Source organism: Mobula birostris, unplaced genomic scaffold, assembly GCF_030028105.1.
Source record: "Mobula birostris isolate sMobBir1 unplaced genomic scaffold, sMobBir1.hap1 scaffold_2675, whole genome shotgun sequence".
In the NCBI taxonomy this organism is placed as follows: Eukaryota; Metazoa; Chordata; class Chondrichthyes; order Myliobatiformes; family Myliobatidae; genus Mobula; species Mobula birostris.
The window spans coordinates 1-20,455 of record NW_027275727.1 but is presented as its reverse complement, the minus strand read 5'-3'; the positions used below and the strand labels follow the sequence as shown (position 1 = coordinate 20,455).

Genomic DNA, 20,455 nt, shown 5'->3' with positions numbered 1-20,455 from the left:
TCGGATCGAAGAGCAGGATAAATTTTTATTTGCCCGATGTGCGGTCGGGACATACAGGGAAGAGCGTCGACTTGCGTCAAGTCAGGTCAGCGAGGATTGTGCTGGGAAGGCCCGCAGACTTCCTCAAGTTCAAGTTTAGGTCATTGTAATTTAATCACACACCTGCATACAGCCAAACGAAACGAGTACTCCGGGCCAAGGTGCACAACGCAGTACCGAAGGTTATACACGGCACAAACACAGACCGAGGTACACAACACTGTACCAAAGGTCACACCCAGCACAAACACAGACCAAGGTACACAACGCAGTACCGATAGTCACACCCAGCACAAACACGGACCAAGGTACACAACGCAGTACCGATAGTCACACCCAGCACAAACACGGACCAAGGTACACAACGCAGTACCGAAGGTCATACACAGCACAAACACAGACCAAGGTACACAACACAGTATCGATAGTCACATTTGGCACAAACACACATGACCCAAGGTACACAACGCAGTACCGATAGTCACACCCAGCACAAACGCAGCCCAAGGTACACAACACAGTACCGACAGTCGCACCCAGCACACGGCATGTGTAACACGATGGCAGAGAAACGTACAGCCACGAAGAACACCGTAGCCCAAGTCCCTGAGCGACAGGGCCCGTAGACCGATGGTGCGTGGGATGTTGTCCTGGAGCCAGTACGCAGCAGTCCTCGTCTCACGCTAGTACAGCCGCAGACGAACACAATCCAGCTGGTCCCCTCCCCCCCAAGTACCTACCCACACACCTCACCCCGACAGATGCCCAGATTGAAAGACCTCTATTTGTGCAAAGGTCTTAGGTACATCTACACAGCTAGGGTGTGCCTCAGACTTTTGTCCCACGTGGAGCGGAGAGTGAGTTTGTAAATCTGGCGGGGGCAAAGGATGTTGGGATTGGTGAGGGTGGGGGCGCCACGGGAGGGGCGTGGGGACAGGGGGCAGAGAAGGAATGCCAGGAGCAGGTACAGACACCCCCAGGCCTGAGACACCAGGCAAGATCTGATTCCAGACAATTGTTTATTGATCATTACAGAACGTCTCTCTGGTCCTTCCCACTCCATCCCCTCCCACCATGTGGAGAACGTATAACTACCTTACAGGGGGAAGTAGGAATTGAACCCTGTTGGTGCTGTAAATGGGGCTAACGGCTACACTGGACAGGAAGGGGCTGTGGGCCAGCGACGAGCTTGGCTAGCATCGAGCGGCTGGGCCGAAGGGGCCGCGGTTCCGAGCATGCTCACCCTCCGCCCTCCCTCCGCAGAGCACGGTGGACAAGCTGATCAAGAAGACCAGCCTGGCGCTGGCGGTGAGCAGCAGCAGCTGGAAGGAGCAGTTCGTCAACGCCGTGACGGTCAGCGCAGGTGAGCAGGGGCGGGGATGCTGGTGGTGGAGGGAGCCCGAGCCCGGACACGGACCCGCCTGCGTCTGCCGTGGCAGAGATGTTCCGGGGTTGGGGGTTGGGGGGGTAGGGTTGTGTCCGGGTCAGTTGCAGGGAAGTCGCTGTTCCTGAGCCTGCTGGTGTGAGGCTTCAGGCTTCTGTACCTCCTGCCCGAGGGAGCTGTGAGAAGGCGGCCTGGGCCCGGTTGGCGGTGGGACCTTGACGATAGGTTCAAGTTCGTTACACGGTTCCGGGATTGAACGGCTTTTCACTTAAAGAGCGTTTGATGGCTCCCGGCCCGTACTCGCTGGAAATCAGAACAATGAGGGGAGACCTCACTGAAACTGATCGAATGGTGAAAGGCCTCCACAGAGTGGATGTGGAGAGGATGTTTCCTATGGTGGGGGAGTCTAGGACCAGAGGGCACAGATAGAGTGGGTGTGGAGAGGATGTTTCCTATAGTGAGGGAGTCTAGGACCAGAGGACACAGATAGAGTGGATGTGGAGAGGATGTTTCCTATAGTGGGGGAGTCTAGGACCAGAGGACACAGATAGAGTGGATGTGGAGAGGATGTTTCCTATAGTGGGGGAGTCTAGGACCAGAGGACACAGATAGAGTGGATGTGGAGAGGATGTTTCCTATAGTGGGGGAGTCTAGGACCAGAGGACACAGATAGAGTGGATGTGGAGAGGATGTTTCCTGTAGTGGGGGAGTCTGGGACCAGAGGGCACAGATAGAGTGGATGTGGAGAGGATGTTTCCTATAGTGGGGGAGTCTAGGACCAGAGGACACAGATAGAGTGGGTGTGGAGGGGATGTTTCCTATAGTAGGGGAGTCTGGGACCAGAGGGCACAGATAGAGTGGATGTGGAGAGGATGTTTCCTATAGTGGGGGAGTCTGGGACCAGAGGGCACAGATAGAGTGGATGTGGAGAGGATGTTTCCTATAGTGGGGGAGTCTGGGACCAGAGGACACAGATAGAGTGGATGTGGAGGGGATGTTTCCTATAGTAGGGGAGTCTGGGACCAGAGGACACAGATAGAGTGGACGTGGAGAGGATGTTTCCTATGGTGGGGGAGTCTAGGACCAGAGGGCACAGATAGAGTGGACGTGGAGAGGGTGTTTCCTATGGTGGGGGAGTCTAGGACCAGAGGGCACAGATAGAGTGGGTGTGGAGAGGATGTTTCCTATAGTGAGGGAGTCTAGGACCAGAGGACACAGATAGAGTGGATGTGGAGAGGATGTTTCCTATAGTGGGGGAGTCTAGGACCAGAGGACACAGATAGAGTGGATGTGGAGAGGATGTTTCCTATAGTGGGGGAGTCTAGGACCAGAGGACACAGATAGAGTGGATGTGGAGAGGATGTTTCCTATAGTGGGGGAGTCTAGGACCAGAGGACACAGATAGAGTGGACGTGGAGAGGATATTTCCTATAGTGGGGGAGTCTAGGACCAGAGGACACAGATAGAGTGGATGTGGAGAGGATGTTTCCTGTAGTGGGGGAGTCTAGGACCAGAGGACACAGATAGAGTGGATGTGGAGAGGATGTTTCCTATGGTGGGGGAGTCTGGGATCAGAGGGCACAGATAGAGTGGATGTGGAGAGGGTGTTTCCTGTAGTGGGGGTGTCTAGGACCAGAGGGCACAGCCTCAGAATAGAAGGGCATCCTTTTAGAACGGAGATGAGGAGAAATTTCTTTAGCTGGAGGGTGGTGAATCTGTGGAATTCGTTGCTGCAGACGGCTGTGGAGGCCGAGTCACTGGGTATATTTAAGGCAGAGTTTGGTTGGTCAGGGCATGAAGGGATACAGGAGATTGGGGGGCTGAGAGGAAAATGGATCAGCCATGATGAAATGGCAGAGCAGACTCGATGGGCCGAATGGCCTAATTTTGCTCCTATGTCTTAAGTTCTCATGGAAACATACAGTGAAATTTGTCGTTTTGCCCCATTCCTCCCTCACACACAAACACACACGCACACACTCTCCTTTAACCGCAGTGTCCAGGCTTCTCCTCTGCTGGCCCTCCGCCTTCTCTTTCTCCCCCACCCCCGCCGCTCCACTCTCCTCTCCAATCAGATTCCTCCTTCTCCAACCCTTGACCCCTTCCACCTATCGCCTCCCAGCTTCCGACCTCAACTCCCCGCGCACCTGCCCCCTCGACCGGCCTCACCCGCCAGCCCGTCCTCCCCTCACCCCCCCCCACCCCCACCCTCTCCTTCTCATTCTGTCCTCTTCCCCCTTCCTTTCCGGGCCCGAAACGTCCACTGTTCATTCCCCTCCGTAGATGCTGCCCGACCTGCTGAGTTCCTCACCTTTGAACTCGTTTGGTCTTTCTCCTTGTCGCTGACCCCAAAATGTTAACTTAGCGTCTCCCCACCCCCGCCAACAGGGCTTTTTCCTTTTCAATTACGGGGTGAGCCTGATTAAACCGCGTCATCGCTCACACTTGTTCCCCAGAAGCCAGGGAGCCCGTGGAACCTGACGCCCCGCCCAGCAAGTCCGCGACCGGGGCGACTCTGGGGCCGCGCTCCGCCAGATGGTGTCGAGTTCCTTCAGGCTGAGCGGACGGGTCCCGGGCTGGAGTTCCCCCGTTTGCCAGGCGGGGAGCCTGCCTTAAAAGGGCCCCGTTGCGTTGCGGTGAGAGTTGCTGGTTCAAAACACCAGCTGTGCCTCAGAAAACACCAGCTGCTCCATGCCCGCTCCCCATCCCCCCACCCCCACGGGCATGCAGGGAGAGCCTGGCAAAACCTTGGCACCGCGCACAGTGTCAATTCCTCAGAGGGTTTTCAGAGATTTTCCACTCAGTACTGTCAGACCGATCTCAGCAACACTGCTAGCTCCCGTCACCCACACTGCTTCAAACCCTCCGGTCGATACACACCGTCCTGTCTCTGCGACACGGCCACGTAAACTCCTCTCCCACTCTAAACCCCTTCCCCCTCCGGCTGCCAAACCCCTCTCGAACTCAAACCACCCTCCGGCCCCTACACCCCACCCAATCTCTGTAAACCCGGCCTGCCCCTACACCCCTCCCCGTCTCTGTAACACCCTCCAGCCCCTACACCTCTCCCCATCTCTGTAACCCCGGCCTGCCCCTACAACCCTCCCTGTCTCTGTAATCCCTTCCGACACCTACAACCCTCCCTGTCTCTGTAATCCCTTCCGACACCTACACCCCTCCCTGTCTCTGTAACACCCTCTGGCCCCTACACCCCTCCCTTTCTCTGTAACCCTGGCCTGCCCCTACACCTCTCCCCATCTCTGTAACCCCGGCCTGCCCCTACACCCCTCCCTGTCTCTGTAAACCCCACCAACCCCTACACCCCTCCCCGTCTCTGTAATCCCGGCCTGCCCCTACACCCTTCCCCATCTCTGTAACCTCCTCCAGCCCCTACACCCCTCCCTGTCTCTGTAAACCCCACCAACCCCTACACCCCTCCCCGTCTCTGTAATCCCGGCCTGCCCCTACACCCTTCCCCATCTCTGTAACCTCCTCCAGCCACTACACCCCTCCCCGTCTCTGTAACCCCCTCCGGCCCCTACACCCCTCCCTGTCTCTGTAACCCCCGCCAGCCCCTACACCTCTCCCCATCTCTGTAAACCCGGCCTGCCCCTACACCCCTCCCCGTCTCTGTAAACCCCACCAACCCCTACACCCCTCCCCATCTCTGTAACCCCCTCCGGTCCCTACACCCCTCCCTGTCTCTGTAACCCCCTCCGGCCCCTACACCCCTCCCAATCTCTGTAATCCCGGCCTGCCCCTACACCCTTCCCCATCTCTGTAACCCCCTCCGGCCACTACACCCCTCCCCGTCTCTGTAACCCCCTCCGGCCCCTACACCCCTCCCTGTCTCTGTAAACTCGGCCTGCCCCTACACCCCTCCCCGTCTCTGTAACCCCCTCCAGCCCCTACACCTCTCCCCATCTCTGTAAACCCGGCCTGCCCCTACACCCCTCCCCGTCTCTGTAAACCCCACCGACCCCTACACCCCTCCCCGTCTCTGTAACCCCCTCCGGCACCTACACCCCTCCCCGTCTCTGTAACCCCCTCCGGACCCTACATCCCTCCCTGTCTCTGTAACCCCCTCTGGCCCCTACAACCCTCCCCATCTCTGTAATCCCCTCCAGCCCCTACACCTCTCCCCATCTCTGTAAACCCGGCCTGCCCCTACAACCCTCCCCATCTCTGTAACCCCCACCGACCCCTACACCCCTCCCCGTCTCTGTAACCCCCACCGGCCCCTACACTCCCCTCATCTCTGTAACCCCCTCCGGCCCTTACACCCCTCCCCATCTCTGTAACCCCCTCCAGCCCCTACATCCCTCCCCGTCTCTGTAACCCCCTCCGGCCCCTACACCCCTCCCCGTCTCTGTAACCCCCTCCGGCCCCTACACCCCTCCCCGTCTCTGTAACCCACTCCGGCCCCTACACCCCTCCCCATCTCTGTAACCCCCTCTGACCCCTACACCCCTCCCTGTCTCTGTAACCCCCTCCGGCCCCTACAACCCTCCCCGTGTCTGTAACCCCCTCCAGCACCTACACCCCTCCCTGTCTCTGTAACCCACTCCGGCCCCTACACCCCTCCCCGTCTCTGTAACTCCCTCCGGTCCCTACACCCCTCCCTGTCTCTGTAAACCCCTCCGGCCCCTACACCCCTCCCTGTCTCTGTAAACCCCTCCGGCCCCTACACCCCTCCCTGTCTCTGTAACCCCCTCTGGCCCCTACACCCCTCCCCATCTCTGTAACCCCCTCTGGCCCCTACAACCCTCCCCGTCTCTGTAAACCCCTCCAGCCCCTATACCCCTCCCTGTCTCTGTAACCCCCTCCGACCTCTACACAGCTCCCCATTTCTGTAACCCCCTCCGGTCCCTACGCCCCTCCCTGTCTCTGTAACCCCATCCGGCCCCTACACCCTCTCCATCTCTGTAACCCCCTCCGGCCCCTACACCCCTCCCCGTCTCTGTAACCCCCTCTGGCCCCTACAACCCTCCCCATCTCTGTAACCCCCTCCGGCACCTACACCCCTCCCCGTCTCCGTAACCCCCTCCGGCCCCTACAACCCTCCCCATCTCCGTAACCCCCTCCGGCCCCTGCACCCCTCCCCATCTCCGTAACTCCCTCCGGTCCCTACACCCTCCCCGTCTCCGTAACCCCCTCCGGCCCCTACACCCCTCCCCATCTCCGTAACTCCCTCCGGTCGCTAACCCTCCCCGTCTCCGTAACCCCCTCCGGCCCCTACACCCCTCCCCGCCTCCGTAACCCCCTCCGGTCCCTACACCCTCCCCATCTCCGTAACCCCCTCCGGTCCCTACACCCCTCCCCGTCTCTGTAACCCCCTCCGGCCCCTACACCCCTCCCCATCTCTGTAACCCCCTCTGGCCCCAACACCCCTCCCCGTCTCTGTAACCCTCTGCAGTCCCTACACCCCTCCCCGTCTCTGTAACCCCCTCTGGCCCCAACACCCCTCCCCATCTCTGTAACCCCCACCAACCCCTACACCCCTCCCTGTCTCTGTAACCCCCTCTGGCCCCAACACCCCTCCCGTCTCTGTAACCCCCACCAACCCCTACACCCCTCCCCATCTCTGTAACCCTCTGCAGTCCCTACACCCCTGATAACTGGTGGGCCAGGTCGCATCTATGGAAGTTTGGCGACCACACCTGGAGTATTGTGTACAATTTTGGTCTCCAAATTTGAGGAAGGACATTCTAGCTATTGAGGGAGTGCAGCGTAGGTTCACGAGGTTAATTCCCAGGATGGTGGGACTGTCATATGTTGAAAGATTGGAGCGACTGGGCTTGTATATACTGGAGCTTAGAAGGATGAGAGGGGATCTGATTGAAACATATAAGATTATTAAGGGATTGGACACGCTGGAGGCAGGAAGCATGTTCCCGCTGATGGGTGAGTCCAGAACCAAAGGCCACAGTTTAAGAATAAGGGGTAGACAATTTAGTACGGAGTTGAGGAAAAACTTTTTCACACAGAGAGTTGTAGTTCTGTGGAATGCTCTGCCTCAGAAGGCAGTGGAGGCCAATTCTCCGGATTCTTTCAAGAAAGAGTTAGATAGAGCTCTTAAGGATAGCGGAGTGAAGGGATATGGGGAGAAGGCAGGAAAAGGGTACTGATTGTGATGATCAGCCATGATCACAGTGAATGGCGGTGCTGGCTCGAAGGGCCGAATGGCCTACTCCTGCACTATTGTCTATTGTCTATTGATTACCGCTTCCTGTTAGCCAGGAACGCTGCCTGGTTATGACTGTGCTAACGGTCCTGGTTGTCGCCTCAGCATACAATACCTGCTGGCTTAATTAAATTGGTGTAATTACTGGACACAGACACGTAATTGATCCTACCAGGATTAAATGTACTCAAGGTGGTTGCATTTAAACCATGCTGTTTAAACAGCAGTTGTTTTAATAGCCACCCAACCTGCCGTCTGTCATCAGTGGGAGTGTGTGATGGGACGGTGGGGAGGGAGCTTCACTCTGTGTCTGACCCCGGGAGTGTGTGATGGGACGGTGCGGAGGGAGATTCACTCTGTGTCTGACCCCGGGAGTGTGTGATGGGACGGTGCGGAGGGAGCTTCACTCTGTGTCTGACCCCGGGAGTGTGTGATGGGACGGTGCGGAGGGAGCTTCACTCTGTGTCTGACCCCGGGAGTGTGTGATGGGACGGTGCGGAGGGAGCTTCACTCTGTGTCTGACCCCGGGAGTGTGTGATGGGACCCTGGGAGTGTGTGATGGGACGGTGCGGAGGGAGCTTCACTCTGTGTCTGACCCCGGGAGTGTGTGATGGGACGGTGCGGAGGAAGCTTCACTCTGTGTCTGACCCCGGGAGTGTGTGATGGGACGGTGTGGAGGGAGCTTCACTCTGTGTCTGACCCCGGGAGTGTGTGATGGGACGGTGTGGAGGGAGCTTCACTCTGTGTCTGACCCCGGGAGTGTGTGATGGGACGGTGCGGAGGGAGATTCACTCTGTGTCTGACCCCGGGAGTGTGTGATGGGACGGTGTAGAGGGAGCTTCACTCTGTGTCTGACCCTGGGAGTGTGTGATGGGACGGTGTGGAGGGAGCTTCACTCTGTGTCTGATCCTGTGCCGTTGCTGCCCCCTGCAGGTGAAGACAACGATGACGGGGGCTCTGGTGAGAAGCAGCTCCCCTCCTACTTTGATTACATCATGCACTTCCTGACGGTGTTCTGGAAGGTTCTCTTCGCTTTCGTGCCCCCCACGGAGTACCTGAACGGCTGGGCCTGCTTCGTGGTCTCGATCATGCTGATCGGGGTTCTGACAACGATCACGGGGGACCTGGCCAAGCACTTTGGCTGCACGATCGGACTCAAGAATTCCGTCACTGCCATCGTCTTTGTGGCCCTGGGGACCTCCATCCCAGGTGAGTCCTCCCCTCCCCCACAACCCCCATCCCCACACTCCTGTCTCCTGACATTTACAGGATGCCTCATCACTGACCACCCCCCCCCCCGCTGGTGGCGTAGTGGCGTCAGTGCCGAACTTCGGAGCGAAGGCTCCCGAGTTCGATTCCAGCTGGCCCCCTTGCACGCTTTCCATCCGTGCTCGGTTGAGCATCGGGCTAGCAACTCGGCCTCATAAAAATAAGAAAGCCTGCTTAAAGAAAAAACACAGTCATGACAGCAGTCCGATGACTCCACTCTGAGTTAAGGGTCTTCTTCTTCTTCTTCTTCTCCTCCTCATCCTCCGCCGCCGCCGTTCTAGGCCTTTTCTCTGGAGAGGAGGCGGCTGAGAGGCCTACAAGGTAGATCGAATAGCAGAAACGTTTTCCCTGGACGGACAAAGGCTGCAGGGGCATTTAACGTGATTGGAGAAAAGCACGGGGGGTGGGGGCATTTCAGAGGTAGGTTTTTTTTTACACAGAGTGGGCTTCTGGGTGTGGTGGAGAGGCAGATACATTAGGGACATTTAAGAGTCTCTTGGACAGGCACATGGATGAAAGAAAAATGGGGGCTATGTGGAAGGGAAGGGTTAGATTGATTTGGGAGTGGGTTAATGGGTCAGCACAACATTGTTGGCCGAAGGGCCTGTACTGTGCTCCCTGCAAGTTTCCACACCTATTCTATTGTTTGCTCTTCCCTAATCTGTTAGCCTGCTCTTGGCCTAATTCCCCGGTCTGTCTCGCTCAGGGAGATCCCAACCTTTTGTATGCCATGGGATTGGGCAGCCCCGACCTAGTTCCTGATTTCAGAAAACCTCTTCACTCTCCACTGCGCGTGGCCATTTCCGCTTTGCCCCTGAACCTCCTAACCCCTTTCTTCATCCTCCTCCAAGCCGTCAGCGAACCGGGGACCTGGTTGGAGGCTGATAGATTCCCGATCGGTCAGGGCATGAAGGGATACAGGGAGAAGGCAGGAGATCGGGGGCTAAGAGGGAAAATGAATCAGCCATGGTGAAATGGTGGAGCAGACTCGATGGGCTGAATGGCCTAATTCTGCCCCCTATGTCTTGTGGTCTCTTATTTCTGTTTCCCAGCCACCCTGCTGTTTTAACCAATATACTGTGCTGTGCAAAAGTGTTCGGCACCCGAGCTACGTGATATATATGTGCCCAAGACTTCAGCACAGTACTGTGTGTAAGCTATTTTATGTATTTATATTTATTGTGTTTTTATGATTATCGTGTTCTTTATCTTTTTGTGATGCGTCGGATCTGGAGTATCAATATATCGTGTTCTCCTTTACACTTGTGTACTGGTAGTGACATTAAACAACCTAGGAAATAGTAGCCTGCAGTATCCCTTAACCTCACGACCTTCAGACTCTCGGCAGAGCTCTTAACATTGGAACTTCTCCCAGTGTCCCAGATTTCAACGCGCTTCTGACACTCTAATATAAATCTTGTTTAACCTGACCCAGGTAATTGGCATCGGTGACTTACTTGCTGCCTGGTACACCGCCAGCGTTTCGGGCAGTAATGGAGGCCCTCCATCTCAGGGCTTCCTTCATCGTGTCAGTAGCTTCCTCTTGGTTTTCACAACTGTCGGTCACGCAGGTCCTGGCTGGAGACTCGGGAATACCGTCGCACTCAGATTTTAAAAGATTCTTCACCGCTGTTTCCGTAACAGTTTTGTTTGACCAGTCAGGGTTGTTAGCCCTGAACCTGGAGGACCGGTGGGCCACTCTCAGTCTGACCTCTACCCTTTGACCCTGTCTGGCATGGGTGAGCCTACCAAGCGCCAAAGCACAAAACCCTGACTCCAACCAACACAGCTCTCCGGGTCACTGAGGCACACGAGCCTCCAAACCTTCCGACACCGGAGGACCAGTGACACAAAACACCTTACTGGATATTTAATCAATCTCTGCTCGGTGTTCACCTTTACACTTGGGTACCGGAAATGACCTTAAGCCAGGCTGAATCTCGAATCATTAGATAATCTTGAATTGGCCGCCGTGCCGTGGATCAAAGGTGACCACGTGGGGAGGGAAGTGCTCGATTGATCTCAGGGCAGGCTAAACGGTCAGCACGGCATTGTGGGCCGAATGGCCTGTACCATTCCATGTTCTACATTCTGTCAGGTGGTTAAGGTCTCTCCCTCAATGCCCTGCCTGGCACAACACGCCCGAGCTTCTAGAATAAACAGTTTATGTTCTGAGATATAAATAGATTCCTCCTGGCCAGGCCCACCGAGTGGTAACTCTATCTCCCCCAGCCAGGCAGACTGTTTAATCTTGACACTCCAACTGGGGAAGGGTTCTTCCATCAGCAGATCCACATGGGACAGTGGAGGCCATTCAACCCATCCACCCTCTTCTAGCTCTTTGCAGAAGGAAGAATCCTCAGAGGGAGCAAAGAGGGAAGGTATATAAACGTATAGAAACATATAAAATTATGAAAGGGATAAATAAGATAGAAGCAGGGAACTTGCTTCCACTAGTTGGTGAGACTAGACTTGGGGACACAGTCTCGAGATTCGAGGGAGTAGATTTAGGACGGAGGTGAGGAGGAACTACTTTTCCCAGAGAGTGGTGAATCTGTGGAATTCTCTGCCCAATGAAGCAGTGGAGGCTACCTCAGTCAATAGATTTAAGACAATGTTGGATAGATTTTTGCATAATAGGGGAATTGAGGGTTAAGGGGAAAAGGCAGGTAGATGGAGATGAGTCCATGGTCAGATCAGCCATGATCTCATTGAATGGCTGAGCAGGCTCGACGGGCCAGATGGCCCACTCCTGCCCCTATTTCTCATGTTCTTATTAACTGGGGACTAAGGAAAGAATAGGTCCCCTTAAAATCAGTTTGGAGGCACAGGAGACTGGCAAGGTTTTAAATGAAGCGTTTCTTGTGTGTGTGTTTACTGTGGAGAAGCGTAGCTTAGGAAATTACAACCGTACAGACCTTTGACCCACAATGTGTTGACACTCTAACGTGCACTACGATCAATCTGACCCCTCCCTCCCGCACAGCCCTCCACGTTTCTATCATCCCTGTGCCTATCTAAGAGTCTCTTAAATGTCCCTAATGTATCTGCCTCGACCACCACCCCTGGCAGGGCGTTACACACACACACAGACACACACCACTCTCTGTGGAAAGGATTTGCCTCTAACAGCCTGCCTATACTTTCCTCCGGTCACCCTAAAATTGTACCCCTTGGTATTAGCCATTTCTTCACTGAGTGTTCCACTTAAGATGAGAGGAGGGACAAAATTTACGAAGGAAGTTTCTCTTTACGTGGCGTGGTCGATGCCCGGAAGGGGCTGCCAGGCGTGGTGGTGGGCACAGAGATGGCAGGATCCTTTTGAACGGTCACACGTGCCTGTGGGGTACGGAGGGAGATGGATCACATGAAGGCAGAAGGGATGAGCTTAATTTTGGTGTTGTCTAGCACAGACCTGATGGGCCGAAGGGCCTCCCCCCAGGCTGGGTTCTTTGCTGCTCTGCACGCTCGTGCTCTGCCGTGCGATATTTCCAAGTTTGCCGAGTGGGACTGTTGAGCTGTCAGGAGACTGCAGAGTCTTCAAGCCGGCAAGAAATGTGTGTGGGCCAGGTATTGAAAGCAGGAAGAGGTGTACAGCTAGCAACACTGGGAAATCTGGAAATGTTACACACCAGTCTCTGAGGGTGGCCAGGGAAGCCTCCACGGAGATGTACACTGGACTAATGGGCCCTTGACCCAACCTGCTGCAGGCGGGGCAAGCTGTACGTCTGAGCTACTCACGTCTGGCCGTTCCTCTCCAAATGTTTTCTTTTCTCCCTAAATAGTCTAATGGCACTTGCCTCTACCAATTCATTCTCTCAGCCTGCCTTGTCGTCCTCCCACTAAGACTACTCTATCTCTCTCCGGTTCCCGTTCCCTCTCTCCCCCCCACCTCGGTTCCCTCTCTCCCCTGGCCCCCATCTCTCTCTCTCTTCACCTCCTCAGTTCCCTCCCTCTCCTGGCCCCCATCTCTCTCTTCCTCCTCCTCCTCAGTTCCCTCCCTCCCCTGGCCCCCATCTCGCTCTTCCTCCTCCTCCTCCTCCTCAGTTCCCTCCCTCTCCAGGCCCCCATCTCTCTCTTCCTCCTCCTCCTCAGTTCCCTCCCTCCCCTGGCCCCCATCTCGCTCTTCCTCCTCCTCCTCCTCAGTTCCCTCCCTCTCCTGGCCCCCATCTCTCTCTTCCTCCTCCTCCTCAGTTCCCTCCCTCTCCTGGCCCCCATCTCGCTCTTCCTCCTCCTCCTCCTCAGTTCCCTCCCTCTCCTGGCCCCCATCTCTCTCTTCCTCCTCCTCCTCAGTTCCCTCCCTCTCCTGGCCCCCATCTTGCTCTTCCTCCTCCTCCTCAGTTCCCTCCCTCCCCAGGCCCCCATCTCTCTCTCTCTTCCCCCCCCCCCTCAGTTCCCACACTCCCTGGCCCCCCCCCATTTCTCTGTCTCTGCTCCCCCTCAGTTCCCACCCTCCCTGGCCCTCATCTCTCTCTCCCCCACCTCCTCCGGTTCCCTCTCTCCCCTGATAGATAGGTAGATAGATATATCTCTCTCTCTCCCTCCCTCTCTCCCCTCCCCCCTCGGTTCCCTCTCTCCCCTGGCCCCCATTTCTCTTTCTCTCTCCCTTTGACTCCCATCTCTCTCTCCCTTCTTCGGTTCCCATTCCCTCTCTCCCCCCGGTTTATTCCCTCCCCATCTCCCCCCCCCATTCAGTTCCCACTACCTCTCTCCCTGCCTGCCCTCTCCCCTCCAGCCTCCCACTCCCCTCTCAACCCCCCTCCCTTCCCTCTCCGCCTCTGGCTCCCACCTCTCTCTCCCCCTCCAGCCCCCCCCCGTTTCATTCTCCCTCTTTCCACACCTCCAGACACCTCTGGTTCCAGCTCTCTGTCCCGCCATCCCTCCCCCTCTGGACCCCCCCCTGCGCTCTCTCCCCCTCTAGCCCCCTCTCTCTGACCCCTCTGTCTCTCCTTCACCGCTGCCCCCTCCCCCTAGCGTTTCCCCTATTTCCACGACACTAATGCCCCCCTCTCTTTCTGCCCCCCCCACCCCCATACAGACACGTTTGCCAGTAAGGTGGCAGCCATCCAGGACCAGTTCGCCGACGCGTCTATCAGCAACGTGACGGGGAGCAACGCCGTCAACGTCTTCCTGGGCATTGGGGTGGCCTGGACCATGTCCGCCATCTACTGGGCCTCCAAGGGCCAGCCTTTCCGCGTGGACCCGGGAAACCTGGCCTTCTCCGTCACCATCTTCACCATCTTTGCCTTTGTCGCCATCACCACCCTGCTGTGCCGCCGTCGCCGGGAAATCGGGGGCGAGCTCGGGGGCCCGTGGCTGCCCAAGCTCTGCACCTCGGGCTTCTTCATCCTACTCTGGCTCACGTACATCATCCTGTCCAGCCTGGAGGCCTACTGCTATATCACCGGCTTCTGAGGCCCCGATCCCAAAGGAAAATCCAAGGTCCGGGCCCCTGGGAGGGGTGGGTGGGTGTGAGGGTTTCTGGTTTCCCCAGGGCCTCCCGGTTCCCGTAGGGTTTCGGATCCTGGTCACCTTCGGGTTCCCGGTCAACTGGGCCCCGCCCCGCCAGTCCTGAATGGCTTCGGATCCTGGGCTACCTGGGGAATTGCGATTCCGGATCCCTCATGGATGGGGACCCCCTGGTCACTTCAGGCCTCCCGCCTCCCGCCTCCCAGCCCGTTGCCTGTTTCCTGTCGGAGAGGGTGGAGTCAGGATCTTCCCAACAGCGACCCTACTCCCCAACAGCTCAGCTCCCCCAAGGCTGAAGGATGGGTCTTGTGGGTGGGGGGGGGAGAGGGAGGGGTTGTACCCGCGAAGGTTCATTCACTTCCTGTTGGCGTCACCAATCCCAGAGCCAATTTTAGCCCCCCTTGACGCCCTCCAGCCCTTAGTAGGCCGTCACCTGGTTTGAACACCTCCGCCCTATTCCCCCAACCCCAGTGCACCAAAACACAGTGCCCTCATGCCTGTCCTGTCCCCTCCATAAATCTGCCCCCCCCCCACTAAATAGTAGGGTAGTCAAGGACAGGAGATGGAGGCTTCCCTTACTGTCCAGTTGAAACTGGCCCTTGGTGGGGGTTGGGTTGAAGAACCGTCTCAACCTCCCCCACCAACGCCCACCATAGACCCCGGAGTGGGGGGGGGGGGCCGTGGAGGCAGCCCAGGCCCCGTTTCCAAAGAAGGGGCTGAAATTGAAACCTCTTTACTCCTCCCCCTCCCGACCCAGAGTGTGATCGAAGATCTCGTTGGTCTGTGAGTGGGGAGCTGATCCCTTCCTCAGCTCTCCGGGGGAGAGAGAGAGAGAGAGAGAGAGAGATATTGGACGGTTGCCATGACGACGAGACCTCAATTTGGACCAGCGAGGCAACAGGCCGAATCCACCCACCCACCCATCCATCTCCCCTCCCAAGATGGAGCCTGAAACAAATGACCAGCACACAAGGAAACTGGCAGCCACAAATTACATGCTGACTTTTTGCTGAACGCCGGGGCGTATTGGCGGCCAATTTGGTTGCCACCGGGGTGGGGTGTCCTCCCCAGGCAACGGACTGCCCGAGCGGGTGTGTCTGTGCTCGCTTCGGGTCGGGCCTAGGCGTGAGGCTTCGGTGCAATAGCGCGGCGGGCGGAGGTTTTTCCCAGAGTGCGTTAGAAGCGCGGCTTCGCGGTGTTAGGATAGGAGCAGGGTTGCCACTGTGTTACAGTAGATCCCAGGCCCGCTGCTAGTGTAAGTGAGGGCTGCCGTGGTGCGCCATGTCGGGCCTAGGAGCAAGGCTTTACTACCTGAGGAGGTCCACGGCGTCACCCGGCAGCCAGCTTGTCGACACATTAAAGATCTAAAACTGAGGAAATTTTAATGAGTGTGATGCCAGTCTCATCGAGAATCAGACCGACTGTAATAGGCCAGAGGGAACCTGACCTGAGATACACACCGAGTCTTCTGGGAGTGATGGAAAGGCAGAGGGAATGATTTACTATCAACAGCAATATTCCCCTAATTTCTAATGACCAGTGTGCGGAAAAGTCTTGTGCTGTGCAATTTTTTGCCCAGTGACACGTGCACACTCTATTTTATATGTAGAGGTATTCATTTTAACAGCAAAACATTGTAAGAACTTTGAGCTCCTCTGGGTTTGATCGTTTTTGCTCTCGTTCATCTGCAGTGACACAAAACATGTAGAGGGTAATGAAGGATTTTCTTGTCAGAGCTTTTGCACGCCGTCCACATGTGATTTACTTGCTAAATGACGCTTTAAAAAGCCAAGTGTCCAAATATCACTCCACTTCTTCCTGCTTCAAAATTCTCCAGCAACTTTTGCCTCATGACAATACGCGACGGTAGCTTCTGTATTGTACATAAATATTTCTCGTAGCTGCACGTTCCTGACCTCACGAGCTTTCGGTGTAGCAGCTTCTACTGTTTCGTTAAGCCATTCTGCTTTAAATGAACTCACAGTTCTTTTGTGCTTCACGCCCTTTGCTTCTTTGGAATCCGACCGTAGTGAATCAATAATTTCTTCAATAAAAAAAAGTATAAATAAGCCGGTTCTAAAATCTGCAGACAAATCATCACAAACTCCACGCTGTCAACACTACCCACATCAAAAACCGGAAAGGGAAATGCGGTGGTGTGCTATAGTAAATATACTGAACAGGCCGACGAGGTAGAGAGTGATAACCTCTTATGTGCAGTTTAAATTCCTTCATGCGCTAGTAGCAAAAGACGTGTGTGCATGCGCACACACACACATGTACCCCTCAGAGGGAACATTAGTCAACAGGCGTAAGTTGCCAAAGGGACTCCATCCCACAGATACCTGATCTCGAGATAATAGAACAGCTCGGGAGTGTGTGATGGGACGGTGGGGAGGGAGCTTCACTCTGTGTCTGACCCCGGGAGTGTGTGATGGGACAGTGCGGAGGGAGCTTCACTCTGTGTCTGACCCCGGGAGTGTGTGATGGGATGGTGTGGAGGGAGATTCACTCTGTGTCTGACCCCGGGAGTGTGTGATGGGACGGTGCGGAGGGAGCTTCACTCTGTGTCTGACCCCGGGAGTGTGTGATGGGACGGTGTGGAGGGAGCTTCACTCTGTGTCTGACCCCGGGAGTGTGTGATGGGACGGTGCGGGAGGGAGCTTCACTCTGTGTCTGACATCTGGAGTGTGTGACGGGACGGTGTGGAGGGAGCTTCACTCTGTGTCTGACCCCGGGGAGTGTGTGATGGGACAGTGTGGAGGGAGCTTCACTCTGTGTCTGACCCTGGGAGTGTGTGATGGGACGGTGCGGAGGGAGCTTCACTCTGTGTCTGACCCCGGGAGTGTGTGATGGGACGGTGCGGAGGGAGCTTCACTCTGTGTCTGACCCCGGGAGTGTGTGATGGGACGGTGCGGAGGGAGCTTCACTCTGTGTCTGACCCCGGGAGAGTGTGATGGGACGGTGCGGAGGGAGATTCACTCTGTGTCTGACCCCGGGAGTGTGTGATGGGACGGTGCGGAGGGAGCTTCACTCTGTGTCTGACCCCGGGAGAGTGTGATGGGACGGGTGCGGAGGGAGATTCACTCTGTGTCTGACCCCGGGAGAGTGTGATGGGACGGTGCGGAGGGAGCTTCACTCTGTGTCTGACCCCGGGAGTGTGTGATGGGGACGGTGCGGAGGGAGCTTCACTCTGTGTCTGACCCCGGGAGTGTGTGATGGGACGGTGCGGAGGGAGCTTCACTCTGTGTCTGACCCCGGGAGTGTGTGATGGGACGGTGCGGAGGGAGCTTCACTCTGTGTCTGACCCCGGGAGTGTGTGATGGGACGGTGTGGAGGGAGCTTCACTCTGTGTCTGACCCCGGGAGAGTGTGATGGGACGGTGCGGAGGGAGATTCACTCTGTGTCTGACCCCGGGAGTGTGTGATGGGACAGTGTGGAGGGAGCTTCACTCTGTGTCTGACCCCGGGAGAGTGTGATGGGACGGTGCGGAGGGAGCTTCACTCTGTGTCTGACCCCAGGAGTGTGTGACGGGACGGTGTGGAGGGAGATTCACTCTGTGTCTGACCCCGGGAGTGTGTGATGGGACGGTGTGGAGGGAGCTTCACTCTGTGTCTGACCCCGGGAGTGTGTGATGGGACGGTGCGGAGGGAGCTTCACTCTGTGTCCGACCCAAACTACTCCCACCAGATCTATGATGACAAATACCCTCCTTCAACAACAGAACACAAGAGAGCCCAGAATTGCTTAATGTTGAACGCGACTTGCCTTTCGTGTGGGAGTGAGAGAGAAAATTGTTTTAACGGATTAAATGTTGTCAGATAATCTCTATATTGGAACGAAGTATAAAAGCAGTGCTCGTAAAATCATATTTCTACTCTCCCGGAGTACAGTTCACATTTAACTTGGAGCAAGCACATCTGATAGGTGAAGATTGGACCCTGTCGGTTTTGACAAGATTGGAACCGCTCTCCATCTCTGATGAGACTGCTGCTGAGGGTCTCCTTATGCAAAAACTTGTCAAAACCGAGCTGGCAGCACGTTATCTGAATTCATGAACCTTGAATTATCGTTTTTTATTGGTTACATAAGAACATGAGTCGGCCATCTGGCCCGTCGAGCCTGCTCCGCCATTTAATAAGATCGTGGCTGACCTGGCCATGGACTCATCTCCACCTACCTGCCTTTTCCCCTTAACCCATAATCCCCTACTATGCAAAAGTCTATCCAACCTTGTCTTAAGTATATTTACTGAGATAGCCTCCACTGCTTCATTGGGCAGAGAATTCCACAGATTCACCCTCTGGGAAAAGCAGTTCTTCCTCATCTCCGTCCTAAATCTACCTCCCTGAATCTTGAGGCTATGTCCCCTAGTTCTAGTCTCACCCACCAGTGGGAATAACTTTCCTGCCTCTATCTTATCTATCCCTTTCATAATTTTATATGTTTCTATACGATCTCCTCCCATTCTTCTGAATTCTAGTGAGTACAGTCCCAGATGACTCAATCTCTCCTCATAGTCTAACCCCCTCATCCCTGGAATCAACCTGGTGAACCTCCTCTGTACCATCTCCAAAGCCAGTGTACCCTTCCTCGAGTAAGGAGACCAGAACTGCACACAGTACTCCAGGTGCGGCCTCACAAGTCCCCTGTACAGTTGCAGCATGACCTCCCTGCTCTTAAATTCAATCCCTCCGGCAATGAAGGCCAACGTTCCGTTTGCCTTTTCTGATAGCCTGCTGTACCTGCAAACCAACCTTCTGTGATTCATGCACAAACACTCCCCAAGTCCCTCTGCACAGCAGCATGCTGAATTTTTTACCATTTAAATAATAGTCTGATCTTCCATTTTTCCTTTCAAAGTGAATGACCTTGCATTGTACTCCATCTGCCAGACCCTTGCCCACTCACTTAACCTATCTATACCTCTCTGCAGACTCCATATCCTCTGCACAATTTGCTTTTCCACTTAATTTAGTGTCATCAGCAAACTTAGATACACTATGCACGGTTAGCTTACCTTCAAAGTACAGTTCTCCAAAATAGTGGGATGAAGAGAGTCTTTCTTCCCTCAGGCCTTGTTGCTCTTTACCCCAGTTATTTAATTCATTGCATTTCTTTGAAATTTCTAAATCTTCTGTTGTGTGTGTGTGTGTCTGTCTGTCTGTCTGTGTAGGCAGAGTGTCAGGGAGAGGATTTGGTTTATTTTACTGAGTGAAACAGCGCAGGACAGGCCCACTGATTTAACCCCAGCCTAATCACGGACAATTTACAATGTCCATTAAACCTACGAATCGGTTCTTTTGGAAGGGAACTGGAGCAAACCCACGCGGACGCGGGAAGGAATGTGCAAACTTGCCTACAAAGTTCGACATGAAAAACTCCGAATTCTGATGCCTGCGCTGTAACAGGGTTGCACTAACCGCGATGTTACCATGGCAACCAAACCTCTGGGCCTCAGGCTGGTCCTCAGCACTAGGCCGAGAAGCCTGCTCCTGGCCCGTGGGCGCGCGTGAGGGGATGCAAAGGGTGTGACATTCTTGCCTCACCCCAGGAGGCTTCCGAGATGTGAGAAGGAGGCTTTAGGTGCCAAAGGTTTATCAGGATGCGTCAAGAGATTAGTTCATAGGTCAGCCTCCCGATGGTAAGGCATTGTACAGAGCCAGTAAGAAAGCAACAAACTTCTCCAACCGAGAAACTAATCCAGGGTTCAGGGGTGTTTGTAGAATATCAGATTGCCAGGACTGAGTTACAGGCTGGGATCTAACCCAAGGGCTCAACTGGTTAAATATAGAATATTAGAGGCTGGGAATCTAATCCAGAGGTTCAGGGATTTTATGTAAATTAACAGATGCCCACCGGCATTAATTCAGCCCTCTCTCGCTATCCCTCAGTGACCCCTCTCCCCCATCACCGTGTCACTGACTGTATCCCCACTGACATTAATCCAGCTCCGTCACACTGTCCCTCAGTGACCCCTCTCCCCCATCGCCCTGTGTCACTGACTGTATCCCCACTGACATTAATCCAGCTCCCTCACACTCGTCCCTCAGTGACCCCTCTCCCCGCAGTGTCCCCTGTCACTGGCAACTGTATCCCTACTGACGTTA

General features: G+C 55.4%; 1 protein-coding gene across 1 annotated transcript in view; it reads left to right on the top strand.

Moving 5' to 3' along the window:
• The window catches only part of LOC140192799 (sodium/calcium exchanger 1-like), a 36,019-nt gene extending 21,728 nt beyond the window's left edge, over window positions 1-14,291 (top strand). Inside the window, exons 6-8 of the mRNA XM_072250277.1 lie at window positions 1,303-1,402; window positions 8,541-8,816; window positions 13,915-14,291. Of these exons, the coding sequence (XP_072106378.1) occupies window positions 1,303-1,402; window positions 8,541-8,816; window positions 13,915-14,291 (753 nt within the window). The remainder of the gene's footprint in view (window positions 1-1,302; window positions 1,403-8,540; window positions 8,817-13,914) is intronic.
• The last annotated feature ends 6,164 nt before the right edge of the window (window positions 14,292-20,455 follow it).